Source organism: Harpia harpyja, chromosome 12 (assembly GCF_026419915.1).
Source record: "Harpia harpyja isolate bHarHar1 chromosome 12, bHarHar1 primary haplotype, whole genome shotgun sequence".
In the NCBI taxonomy this organism is placed as follows: Eukaryota; Metazoa; Chordata; class Aves; order Accipitriformes; family Accipitridae; genus Harpia; species Harpia harpyja.
In genome coordinates this window covers 40,176,637-40,189,659 of record NC_068951.1, presented here as the reverse complement: position 1 = coordinate 40,189,659, position 13,023 = coordinate 40,176,637, and the positions used below count along the sequence as shown (strand labels likewise).

Below are 13,023 nucleotides of genomic sequence, written 5' to 3'. Positions count from 1 at the left end.
GATGTACTAAAGAGCCTCTTGTTCCTTGTGGTTTACTTTGTAAGTCTGTCCTGCGGAGCTTGTGACTCCTGTCATTTGCAGCTTCCTTTGCATGAGGCTGAGGAAATCAGCCTGAAAGACAAATATTATTTTTTTTTTTTAATCAATGATAGCAGGGACAGAAAAAAAAAAACAGTGGGCAAGTGCCAGTAGGGCCGCTCTTTTTTTTCGCCTCCTTACCTCAGTGGATTCTCGAGTGCTTTGCTGCTGTCAGATCAAAGGGTGGCTGTACTTCAGTCAGCATTGCAGCTCTTAGATCTCACCTGCCTCTCGCTGGAATCACGGGCTTTTGCCGACGTGGGACGCTGTGTCAAACAAGCACCGTGAATACAGGGGGGAGTAATCATGCAGGGAATGGGGACAGGTGCATTTATGAAAGCTGTTTGGCAAGGTTTGAGGGTTTTTTACTGTCATTTATGTATTTAAAATAGGAAATTAGTTTCTTGGGTTGTTGACATGCATTCCTTCAATGCTTTCTTGGCTCCAGCCATCAATTCCTGCAGCGTTAACAGGGGGGGCTGCGAGCAGGAATGCGTTCAGCTCGGTGAAGACCGCTACAAGTGCCAGTGCCAGCCGGGCTACCAGCTGAAGAGGGATGCCAAATCCTGTGAAGGTAAGTCCTGAGCTACCTGCTGGGAGACACACATTAAAGGCAATTTAAAAGCCCCCAGGATAGTGCTTCGGGTCCCTGTATTCATTCATATTTCACCCTGCTTGCCAAAGCAGCTTTAGGAATCGCTTATTAACAGGATGAAAATGACACGTGTTTGAGGTGTGAAGTTCACGTTGGTTCACAACTTCAAACAAGATTTTGGCCTCATAGACCTCTGGCTGTTAGTTGCACACTGACGATGATGGTAGAGGTTAGGAACTTAATCGTGGTTTAATTCTAACATTTTTATTACTCATCAAGTTGTATATAGACTTGGTCTGTATACCGTGCTTTATTCTACATGAAGCCTTTTCTTTATTTGCTTTTGGCTTATGTTGCTCCTAATCGCAGTCTGATTCATTCATCCTCCTCTTCAGGTTCCTAAGCAAACACTCTCACAAGCAGAACAGGAATGCTACCTTTGGGTTTGATTGTTGTTTTTTTTTTCTCGTATATCTTAGCATATTCATCAGTTTTTAAGGCACCCCCCCTTCCCCAACACAAGCACACACACATGGTATCCTTGAATATGCCAGAGACAGATAGGGCCAAATTTATGGATTTATTGCGCTAAAATTCCTGTCACAAAACCGTTTCCATATGGCTCCTCTTCTGCTCGGAGATTTTATATGCTGTGTATAAAGTGTAAGTAAATCCTGCTGTTCAGCTCGCTTCCAACTCATGCTGTGTGCAACGAGCGCTTGGCCTTCGGTTTTGGCCTCCCCGAGTCCTGCCCTCGGCAGAGACTGCACACACACTGCGCTTCAGTGAGCACCCGCAGCCAGCTCGCCTCTCCTCTGTCTCTCACGGGGTGGCCGCGTTTTGTCCCCGAGATTGTCAGAAAGAGCCAGAAAAGGAGAGCCTTAGTGGGGACAGGCCATCAGAGGCCTTTCTCCCCTCTTCTCCAGCCTGTTTCCAAACCTCTCGTGGCTCTTCCGCTGCCTCTGGCACTCGAGATGTCCTTGGCCAAGCCAGCTGGGCACGTGGAGCCCTGCATAAAACCTTTTGGTGTTTTTTATGGTGGTGTGGTGAGACAGAGGTTGGATCGGCAGGGTCTGACTGTGGCGATGTCCGAGCGGGTGGGAGTTGTCCCTTGGGCGGTCATGGAGCAGTTCAAACCTCCACGTGCCACTTCGTGCTCTATCTCAGCCACCAACCACTGGTTCAGCTCAGCAGCAAAATGAGCAGGCTCGGTCCCCTAATTGGTGAGGTTTTGCCACTGCATGGGCAGCTGTGGCCGTTTGCTCCCTCACATTGTGGGGCTGATGAGGGTCAGCCACCCACTGAAGGCAGCAGTTAATCACCAGCTGGTAATTACTGAACAGTGGAGAAGGGGCAAGGTCAGCTTTGTCTGTGGGTCAGACCTTATCTGGAGTTTGCTTGTATGTCTGGTTACCTCTGTTTAGGGTACTGTAAATCAAAATATAATAGTGCAACCCCTGCAGGAGGACAGCTGTGGTCAGAGGAAGGAGAATCTGTCTCACAAGGGGAGCTCAGCTGGCAAAATGAAGACTAAGTAGGATGCTTTTCTCCCATAAATACCTTGGTGAATAAACACCTGGGAGAGAAAAGTGCTAGTTAAGCTGATGGACAAGATTTTTACAGGAACAAATGAGCATAAAGTGGTCGTGAATACATTTGGGTTGGCAATTAGAGATGTTTTACATAGAAAAGGTGGGAGGAGGTGAGCCTGGCTGCTTTTAATTTCCAACCAGAAAGGATGGTTGCCATAGTGCTAGTTTGGATGGAGAAATGACAGCGTCACGAGGGTATTTACTACAGCAGGCGTAGCTGGGCTGCAGGTGTGGAGTCATCCTCGCTGACTCCTTGGGAGCTAATGCTGCACCCTGTAGCCCTGAAAGGCTGTACAGGAACACCCGAGGTGGTGCAGCCTTCAGCATGGAAGCAAACCGATGGCATGGAGAGGTGTAGCACCAGACGAAGTGGTGGGATAGCTGTTCTGGGGGTGAGACAGGTATGGATGTGGTCAGCAGTGGCTGTGATATTTGTGTAAGAGGATGGGCTATACAGGATGTGTGCTAGGGTAAATTCTTCATTGGGTTATCCAGGGTTGGCAAGAACAAATATCAAGCCACTTTGAGCTTCCTTTCTAGAAGTCAATGCTATTTCCACCCTTAGCCTTCCCTGCCATGAGAAGGAAATTTTATTCTTTACTACTTTGTATTTTCTCCAGTGTAAAGTCCTGATTGCCATGAGCAAGAAAATTAACTCGATAAGGCCCAATTCTCTTTCTTTAGGTGCTCTGGAGGTTGTGGCAGATAGGACTGGAGACCCTCTTCTTTACAACCTTGCAGTGAAGGTCTGGAAGGTCCACAGCACATGCAGAGTCCGTACTCACTCATACTACTGTGCTGTAATCATTCTCAAATTAAAGCTTTAGATGCTTGGAAAACCTTTATAATGTGCAGGTTTAACAGATGCTGTTTGATAGTAATTTCATTTAATTTAAACAAATAGAAAAAGAAGCTGCAAATAACTCAATATTTCGTATCGGCAAGGAGCGAGTTCTTGCTTGAAGCTAAATCCTTTGTAGACTGCAAATTGTTGAACTGCAGAGCCAAGTTGTCAGCCTTGAAAGTAGCATGAAGTGCTGCTGTCCTTTGGAAACCTATTTGCAACCTATCGTGTTGAAAGTCCAACAGAAAATTTCAGTTCTACATCCTTAACAGTGATTTTTTTTTTTTTTTTTTTTTAAAATACTGTCAAGTCAATCTCTCAGCCTGCTGACTTGAACGCTTATGTTCCTAAGATGGCAGGAGGTGAAACGCGGGAATTTGAAGGTGTTCTGGGGCAACATCCTCTTTTGCCGAATGGCGGCACAAAATGCCACTGGCTACATAGAAAAGTGAAAATTGGAGAAAGTGGAAAAACCCACCCCATATTTACATGTATCTATATAAAATAGAGGTCTTTCTCTCCTATTCCCTTCTCCTGCATAGCTATACATATGTATGTGGTTAGCAACTGGAAGAGCAAAGCAGCAAGGTCTAGAGAGAAGCACCTTCAACCCTTCCCCAGGGTTACTGAAACCCTGACTCCACTGCCAGTGCTGTTGAACTGATGCTGACTTTCTTCCTGGTGCCCTGATAGAAGTTGCCTTGTACAGAGCTTGAGATGATCAGTGAAGGAGATGTTGGGCTGGAGGCGAGTGAGGAATACTGGTCAAATGTCTCAAATTGGACAGTAATTAGGAACATGCTAATACTGAATTAGAGCTTGACTTGTAAGGAAATAGGCTTAACTTTTAAAAAGCTTTATTTGAAACTAAGCAGAACTTCAGAGGACACATTTTCGAAGGTGTCTTCCAAATTTGCCTATGTAATGTTATTCACCAGCGTGTTAGTGTAATTAGTACTCCAAACTAAAACCTCAACCTTGGGCAGAATACCAGATACTGGTATGAAAACTCTGGCTCTTAACTCAAATCAGACCTGTCCCAAACAGTCCCGGTAGGTCTATTTTTGTGTGTGCAAAGTTTTTATTTGGGCAAATACGTCAGTACACTTCCAGCAGGTATGTATTCCTGAAATAAACCCATAAAACACAGTGAAATCTTTGAGGTGGAGACTTCTGCAGACACTTTATAAATAATGTTTCTAAGTACTTGCCACTTAGAACAGCTTATCCTTGAAATAGTATGTTATTGTTCAAGAAAAGAAAAAACTCTGGATGTACAACATGAACAGCATATGTTTTTAGACTGAAGGAGGCCTTTTGGGGCTCTTCAGCATTTATTTCCTCTAGAGACTTTTAAATACATATTGTTCCGTGACGAACTCCACTGTTGTATATGTTTATGGGTTCACACATATTGGAGTGCTAATTGCTATTGTTTAGCGCGACTCTTGAAATCTGCTCAGTTACAGCAAAATACGAATAAAATGTGCTTTTCCTGTCCTACTTCCAAGGTGTAATACGAGCCCAGTTTCCTGCTGTTTAAAGTGTCGTTGCTGCTCTATGAAAAATGCTGTCCAGCAACAGAGAAAATAGCGTACAGAAAAACAACGGCTTTACTATACACCGATTTCTGTCAAATTTTTTTTTTCAATGTAATCTCTTACAGCTACAGTAATCTTCGTTGTTAGTTGTAACGATGGCAGGTAAGACCATTTTCAGACAAAAACGTGACCTTTAAGTTGACAGTGTGCTCTAATTGGTTTCAGTGATAGACCCCTGCACAAGTGGGAATGGAGGATGCTCACAAATCTGTCAGAATGAGAGAGGAATTGCAAAATGCGAGTGTCATCCAGGGCATTATCTTTCTGCAGACAAAAAGTCCTGTTTAGGTAAGAAGCTATGGACTATTTATTGGGAAGAAAGATATTAAGCAGCACTCTGGCTTACTGAGCTTTGAATGGAAAGGAATACGTTATACAGATATATGTATGCATTTTGGAACAGTGTTTCTCTCTGTGATATTTATGTCAGCCAATAGTCTTGAAGGACCGTTTTAGTAATGAAAATTGCTCTGTGATCTCTTAAATCATGCTTTCTAGCAACTGGATTTGTAGACGCCATAGTGTTATTCTTGTAGGGTCCCTTTAAAATAATGCCCCAGATACAGCTCCTGGAAAATTGGTTCAAGTAACACTCTGAACCAGGTCACTGAAAACCTATTTAGAATTCAAAGGGCTTTTTAGCTGGAGAACTGTTTCCATATTAATAGAGAAACTACTGTGAAGGAAGAAATCATGAAGTGTAAGATTTCCAAAGAGAGAAGCTTAAAAAGTTGAATTCCAAAGTCCTGTATTTAGTCTGGGATTTTCAAAAGGTTCTAAAGCGTTTCTGACCAGAAATGTGGGGGAATTAGAGATCAAAATACCTGCTTTTCTCTTTCAATATGATGCTTGGAAGCTAGATAGTTTATCAGTTCTATGAAGTAAAAAGCACTTGTGGACTTTATGGGGCACAGATTTTTAACAGCCTTGTCAGGATCAGGGTACATATTCAGACACTAATTTTAAACTCCTCCTTTTGAAAACTTGGCCAAAATTTTGCCAATATTGAAATTGTTGTCTTATGTATAGAGGGTGCTGGGTGCTTTGCAAAATACTTACTTCCTACCCTGAGTATTTTGCTCAGTTGCCTGTAAGCCCTTCTGTGAGTAGCATTGCACACCTCAGTGATTCCCCTCTCTTACTGGGATTACTCATGAGTAAGGTTACTGAAAAAGCAAAGTAGTTTCAAGTAATGTAGACACTTTACTGATGATTAATGGATGGAAACAGCAGCGGGTTTAATACTAGGGCCAGCATGTTACTCCTTTTATCTTGGATACACGTTGACAGTTCTGTTAATTTATGTATAAACTAAAGCACTAGGTAACTTGCAATGTTATATACTAGAACAAATTCTCTTCCTGACCTCATGGCAACAGTCTTTTGAATCATTAAGCATCATGTCTTACCATGGATATACAATTATTATTTTTTCTCCTAGAAAATATTCCATGGCTTTTGCAAAATTCAAACTGGTACTTGGAAACCGAGCTAGAAGGAGACACAGGGCAACTAAAGTGTCATACTTCAGCTACTAGGTGTATTTACAAGATACGGAGAAACATGTGCAGGATGGTGGCTGGGGTTCAGTTTTCCAACTTTATTTTTCTCTTTGAAAAAGCAGAAAAGAGAAAAGAACATTTACAGCATTTGCCAACATGCTCTACCTGCAAAGTGACAATTAATTACAGAAAAAGGAGAAATAACCCATTTTATTCTAAACAGCAGCTACTCACATTGCTGCTTCAGAGAAGCTGTCATTTATCCTGAAATTTTCATGAGTCGGTGTGTGGTGTTTGCACTGCCTGGGGCCTCTTTTTGCAAGTAGGCTGATTGCATTCGTAAAGCTACTTGTCTTCAAGTACAAGGGGCCATGAGTACAGCACTGGTTACAGCACATATGGAGGAAAAAACCTGTTAGAAAGTGGCTTGCTGTGGTAAAAGGTGAGGAGCTGCACACTGGACTGTTCTCCTGTGTGTGAGAGATTGACCCAGGATCGTTGCAATGAATAATCTGTATTTTGCAAGCGAAACATCAGAACAAGAGAAGGAGCAGGAGGTCGGTTAGGGGTTTGTCATGTGTAAGATAATGCCAGTCTTTGCAAGGAGGCTGGTGTTTTCTGCAGCCATACTCCACAGCAGCAGTATTTAGTGTAAGCTTTTGTTGGTCTTTTTTTTTTTTTCCTCCCAATTGTTATTCCTTAAAAATGTTTTCATGCTCTTCCACTAAGTTTTTAGGAAGATGGATGCCTTTGGTGACGTTAAACTCCAAAATACAGACTAGCGAGTGTAAAGCTGAGGAACAGACTGCTTGACAGAAGACTGGGTGAAGAACAGTCTCCCCACCTACAGCTCTTCACCTTTTTTGTTTTCCTACAGGTGGGGTGAAACTCCTCTGATTAGAGTAGGTGCCTGCTGGACTTCTGTAGAAGTAGGTGCAGGATTCAGGGATGTGACAGAGAAGATCTGTCTCCGTCGTACCTGCTGAGACCCAGCCAGCATTTAATCCAAATAATTTGACATTCAGAAAATAATCAGCTATTTCCTGCTCCATTAAATTAAATGTAATGGCATTGAGAACCTAGTGATAATTTTAGGATACTGGAAGATAGGAATTTTTTCTGAGTTCTTCATGTGGCTTCTTTTGCCATTGCTCTTGTTACAGGAATAATAAACAAACTACTTTGGCTGCTGCTGTAAATATAATGTTTGGTATTGTAAATATTCATGTTGAGAGGTTCAAGGTCAACAGTGTTTAGAAAGAAAAGATTATTTGGGAGAATAATGCTGTGGGTTCAGCATTCCTGGATTCATCAGATGCTGTAATTTGTACACTAACATCAGGATGCTCTTTTCAGTGGACGTTTGGAAATGCAGCCATGTGCATGTAGAGCAGTATTATTTTTTATTGTAATATCCAAATGAATGTCTCTGCCTTTCTGCTTCATAGACATTGATGAGTGTGCAGAAGGGAGAGCCAGGTGTGCTCATCGTTGTGTGAACACTCTGGGATCCTTCACCTGTGTCTGTAATCCCGGCTTCGAGCTGGGGGCTGATGGAAAGCAGTGCTACCGTAAGTGACGCTTTTACAGCTATGCATTTCAGGCTATCTTATCTGCAAACTGCTATGCTTCATTTTTAATTCAGTTGGATTAGCACTCCCAGCAAAATAAATGTATGCAAAAGCTCAAGCTTAATACTATTTTCTTCATCTTCTGCTACTGCTGGTTTTGCAGGTTGATACATTCCTAAGCCTGTGTTCACAGACCTTAATTACTGCATTTCAAAGAGCAAATAGCCCTGTTGGTTTATCTTCAGAGTCTGGCAAATTCTATTGCAGAGTGACCAAAATATTGCTATTCTATGAGATGTATTCATTCCTGCTCTCCTCCTCCCAGTTTTTTTTATATGCTGGATCTGATGCAAAAGAAAACCAATGTGATGTTCTGCTCTTGTCTTTATCTGTCTAGGTTTATTTATGTTTCTCCTGACATTATCGATACTGTTAAGTAGGTGCTCTAAAAAAAAAAAAAAAAAGGGAAAAAAGCAAGATTGGGGATGACAAAAATATTTGAACAACTAAAATTTCCCAAACTAAACTGATGCTGAGCCCTGTTGTCTTCCCTCACATACTTACTTCTTGCCAGTGGGGTTTCTTAATCAATGCTACTTTTCTTGAGAAGGGGGCTGACTCCCAGCACTGTTAGTTGATAGGTGATCCCTGGGCTGTCCTTGAGGGCAAATTTAGATTAATAAAGGAGGTGATGTGGAAGAGTTGGTGTTATTATGGACCTAACATAAGCTCACTGGAATGCAGACAAAAGCATGACCTGTTTCAGCAAAGAGGTGGGCAAAGATCATTCAATCTAATAATACTGTGCAAGAACTTTCAGCAGAATTTCCTTAGGAAAATACGCTGCATGCCAGAGAATGAATGCTTTCTTTAAGAATGTGTGTGTAAGAAATACTTAATAAGGATGAAAATCAGTTTCAAAGCATTAACATACATTAAAAACAAAACCCAATCATGTGCAAGACATTCTGGAGAATTATTTCATAGGTGATGGGGAATTGTGAGTAGTGCAATGGCGGAGGAAATGCAATTAATACGTAGTTACAAAATGATCTGTTATGGGGATAAAAAAAAGTGGTTTAGACCACTTAGATTTTATTGTGATTTTCTGATAGTATTTTTTCTCGATGTTCAGCAAACCTCAGGGGACGTTGATTCTCTGTGCCTTATGTACAATATTAGAGAACAAACAATAAAAATAAAAACATTCTGCATATATTTATGATCAGGATTATGCCAGTGTTTGAACAATTTACAACCTTTGTTTATTCTTTCATTTCCCCAGTGGCATGGGGAAGAACTGTTATTCCAGTTTTATTGATGAAGAGCTGAGACAAAGTAAATGATGAAGATAGCGTATAAAGTCAGATACTGCATTTGATCACTGGGTTTCCTAAATCGCAGCTCAACACACTGGACAGGAGGCTAGGTTTCTTCTCCCTGGTGCAAATAATCAGACTATGCATGAGATGTAGCCCTCGATATATGTTCTCCTAATTTATAGCCTTTTCTAGCTAGACTTGCGTTTCTTGTTGGCAGGCAGGTTGCTCCCTGGGGGCACAAAAAGGGATCAGAGCCATGATGCAGATGTGTCTGTGAGCCACGGCAGTGGGGAAATGCCATACTTCTGTACCAGATCTGATGGCTGCCGCTCTGAGCTGGGGTGTTTCTGGAAGTGCCGTGGCTCCTCTCGGGAGGGTGTTTCTCAGTTCTCCTACACAGTATGGGAAATTAATTCCTCTCTAAATAGCTCTGTAACAAGACAATCCGACTAATTCTTCAAGAGAAACTTTATAACCAATTTTATACATTCTTTTCATCCTAAAGAAATCGTTTAATGAAGTACCTTGGTGGGAATGAGATGGACAGATGTTCCCTTTCCTCTACACGGGTTTCTGCTGGACCTGGCCAAAATGTTGTGAGGACTGTCCAGCGCAACCGAGTGCAGGAGGATGGGGTGGTCTGTCAGGGCGAAGGGGGCTGGCGACAGCATCGTACCACCACTCTGTCTTAATTGTAGGGGAACAAAGTCACAGCAGAGGAGCTGCCATGTGTCCCCTAGAAGGGACATCCAAGGGTCAGAACCTGTGGATTGTTTTGTTTTGTGATTAGGTGTTAGGCTAAGGTGTAAGGCATTTGTGTTTGGTGGATGTTTCAGAATCCAACTCTTTCCCGTTCGCATACAAAACTAAAAGCTGCTTTTTGGAAAGCATAAGCAGTCTGGGTTGAGATGGACCACCCACGTTCCTCAGATGGTTCCTTTCCTCCTGTGGGGCAAGGGCAGAACTCGCCATTGCGTTCAAACAAAGCATAAATCTCAGGAAACCTGTGAATGGTCCCGTAGCAGGCAGGCTGCTGAAACAGTGAGCCGGCCTCACATCACTGAAGTCAAGAGCATCCACTGTTATGACACAAGGAGACAAATACGCGGAGTTCAGTGACTCCAAAACGTGCTCTTCTGGGGGGTGTGTGGGAGCTGAGTTTATATTTCCTGCTACAGTCGGCTTATGGATGCTCTTTTACAGAAGGCTTATTCTCTAGTGACTCTCCCCCTGTGCTTGCTTTTTAACATCCTTTCGATTTATTTCTCTGCAAGGCATTGAAATGGAAATTGTCGATAGCTGCCAGGACAACAACGGTGGCTGCTCTCACCACTGCGAGCACACGACTGCGGGGCCGCGCTGCTCCTGCGACGACGGCTATCGCCTCGATTTTGATGGCAAAATGTGCGCAGGTAATTCGTGGCGAATGCCTCGTCTCTGTGGGAGGAAGGAGGAGGTGTGGTGGGTCTCTCTGCAAGAGGAGCCTGCAGGAGAGCTGTCGCTCAAGTAAACACCTTCCCATCCCCTTCCCTTCTTCTACAAGTTTTAATTAATACTATCCTCTGGCGCTTCCTCAGCCGCTGCTCCAGCTTGCCTTGCTCTACGTGTTTGCTGGGCTTATTAATTAACGAGGGGAAGGAGTTCTGCCTCCCAAATGGAAGATGACACTTTGGTGCGTCTCTAGTTGCCGTGGCCGTATCTCACTGTGTCCAGCCCAAGCATCACTTCCCTGGCCTTTTTTTCCTTCCCTTCCTCAGCCAGCAGCTGGGAAGAGGGTCGGCTCTGCCTGGGAGCGGTAGCACTGCTGTTCTCAAGTGCTTCGTGCACAAACTCCACTTTGTGTTATGGAAGTTGCTGTACTTCCATCAGATTTGCTCAGAGATGAGATTGCACTTCTAGCTGTGAGAAGTCTCACTTAGGAAGTGAAAGCAATAGAGTTAGATTTGTTTTTATTTCGAGAAAAGAGCTTAAAAATTCCTTCATGCTTTAAACGATTTTACAATGTGGGGTTTTTTTCGTTTTTTTTTTTTTGTTTACAGCTTTTGCTATGCAAACTGTATCTCATTCTGGTTTAGGCTTGCTGTCACTATGCCATTAAAATTTTAAAGAATAGCCAAGAAGAGGCAGGGGTGGGAAAAAGAGCAGGCACCATAAAGCGGTGTAGAAAGTCATGAGGAGAGGTAGAGAGCAGGAGCTCTGGTGAATGTGAGAGGCATTACAGACAAGAAGAGTCTTGCAACAAAAAAAGCCAAGCGCAGGAGAGAGGAGGGAGCAGGGGAGGAGGGAAGCACCGAGGTCTGCAAGGGCAGTTGGTGCTGGAGCTTAAAAAACAAAAGAAAAGAAAGTGAGGGAGGCAGATCTGGACCCAGAGCCTCGCAGGGGTGGGATAGGTTACGCACTCTTGTTTGTGTATGGATGAGAGGAGGCAGAGCAGCCTCCTGCCCGCGCCCCGGCTCAGTGAGCTGCTGATGGAAATTTCAGAGGGAAGCAGTTACTCTGGACACAGCGAGGGAAGCAAGAGCACAGGGGAAGGCTTTGGCAAGGCTGAGGACATGAAAAGCTGCTCTTAACAGCAAAAAATCTCCTTTTTGTTGGATGCACATTTCACATTCCTACACAGACAAGGGGCTGTTTCTAGACCCCAGAGCAAGGCATCGTCTGACGTACTGCAGAGGAGCTCGGCTTGTGACATTTCTGGAAAACACTCCATGTTCACATAACCTACATTAATCATTTTCACGCTGACCTCCTCACCTCGATTGATTAATTACATTTTCCTTCTCCTCTTTCTCCTGTCGGTGTTTCCTAATAATGTTGGTGCTCCTTCCAAGGTTAATTGAGACACTGACCTTTCCCATCTGTGGCTGCTCATCTGGGTAACGTTCAAAAGCGTTTTGCAGACTCAGCATTGACAAGGTGGCCCTTGAATGGCCACCGACCAGCTCAGCAGGCTGCAAGGGCTGAGATCAGCTGAGAGCCTGCAGTGGAAAGATAACAGGTCGATTCTCATATCTAATCACCTGAACAGTGGTGTCGACGATACCAATTTGTGGATGGACGCAGGGCAGGATAAGGCAATGGGCAATTAGTTATTAAAAACTGCACCTAGCAGAGTGCTGGTGTCCAGCAGATGCGTTGTGGGATCAGAGCATTGTTTCACTGTTAGTTTGCATTGAATAAGGTTGAACGTAAAACAGTTAAATGTAAGTTACTGTTAAATAGATGGGTTTTGTGGGCTGGTGAAACCTAGTTGTTGTCTGTTTGTAAATCGCCTTGCGGCAGCTAAGACTTGCACAAAAGATGCCTCTCCCTGGACATGGAGGGTACTGGGTGCTGTGGGAGAAGGTAGAAGACAGCTGCTGTCAGGATTCAGACAGTTTTTTATGTAGGGGAAGAGAGAGGAGACAGAGAAAGGCACGTGCTGAAAAACGCAGTAGCTCCCGAGCAAAACTGCAGCAGCAGCTCAGACCGTGTCCAAGGGCTGAACGAGCTGCCCCTTCCTTGCAGAGCTGGACGAGTGCGAGACCGGAGAGTCCTGCTGCTCCCAATTCTGCATCAATTATGCAGGTGGCTACGAGTGTGCCTGCAAAGCGGGGTTCCAGCTGAACGCCGACGGCTGCGCCTGCGACGGTGAGTCCTTTGATACCGGTGGCTCAGTCTAACTAAGCACAGCAGTGGGAGGAAGAAATGCTGTCAGAGCTCATCTCAGGGCTTTGCGGGCATTTCCCTAATAAGAGAATCAGTGACCGTATGCCTGCTTTGCTGATAAGGTTTACAAATGTATAATTTCCACTTTGTAAGACTGGAATACAGTAATAACCCGGCATCCAGCATGGAGAAGTGGGGCTGTGGTAGATGAGCCAGCAGAGAGGAACTTTTCCTCCTCTCTCCCTGGACATTGTATATTGATGTGTGTTA

The 13,023-nt window shown here is 43.8% G+C and overlaps 1 protein-coding gene across 5 annotated transcripts in view; it reads left to right on the top strand.

Annotated features, from left to right (window-relative positions):
- The window catches only part of LOC128149374 (multiple epidermal growth factor-like domains protein 6), a 202,392-nt gene that overhangs the window by 140,793 nt on the left and 48,576 nt on the right, over positions 1 to 13,023 (top strand). For 4 of the 5 annotated variants that reach the window (XR_008237622.1, XM_052804504.1, XM_052804503.1 and 1 more), the window contains 5 exons: positions 527 to 652; positions 4,876 to 4,998; positions 7,661 to 7,783; positions 10,380 to 10,517; positions 12,613 to 12,735. Coding sequence is in view for 4 of the 5 variants with exons in the window: in XM_052804504.1 (XP_052660464.1) it covers positions 527 to 652; positions 4,876 to 4,998; positions 7,661 to 7,783; positions 10,380 to 10,517; positions 12,613 to 12,735 (633 nt within the window). In the remaining variant the exon portion in view is untranslated. The remainder of the gene's footprint in view (positions 1 to 526; positions 653 to 4,875; positions 4,999 to 7,660; positions 7,784 to 10,379; positions 10,518 to 12,612; positions 12,736 to 13,023) is intronic. The other variant, XM_052804505.1, reaches the window with a different exon arrangement.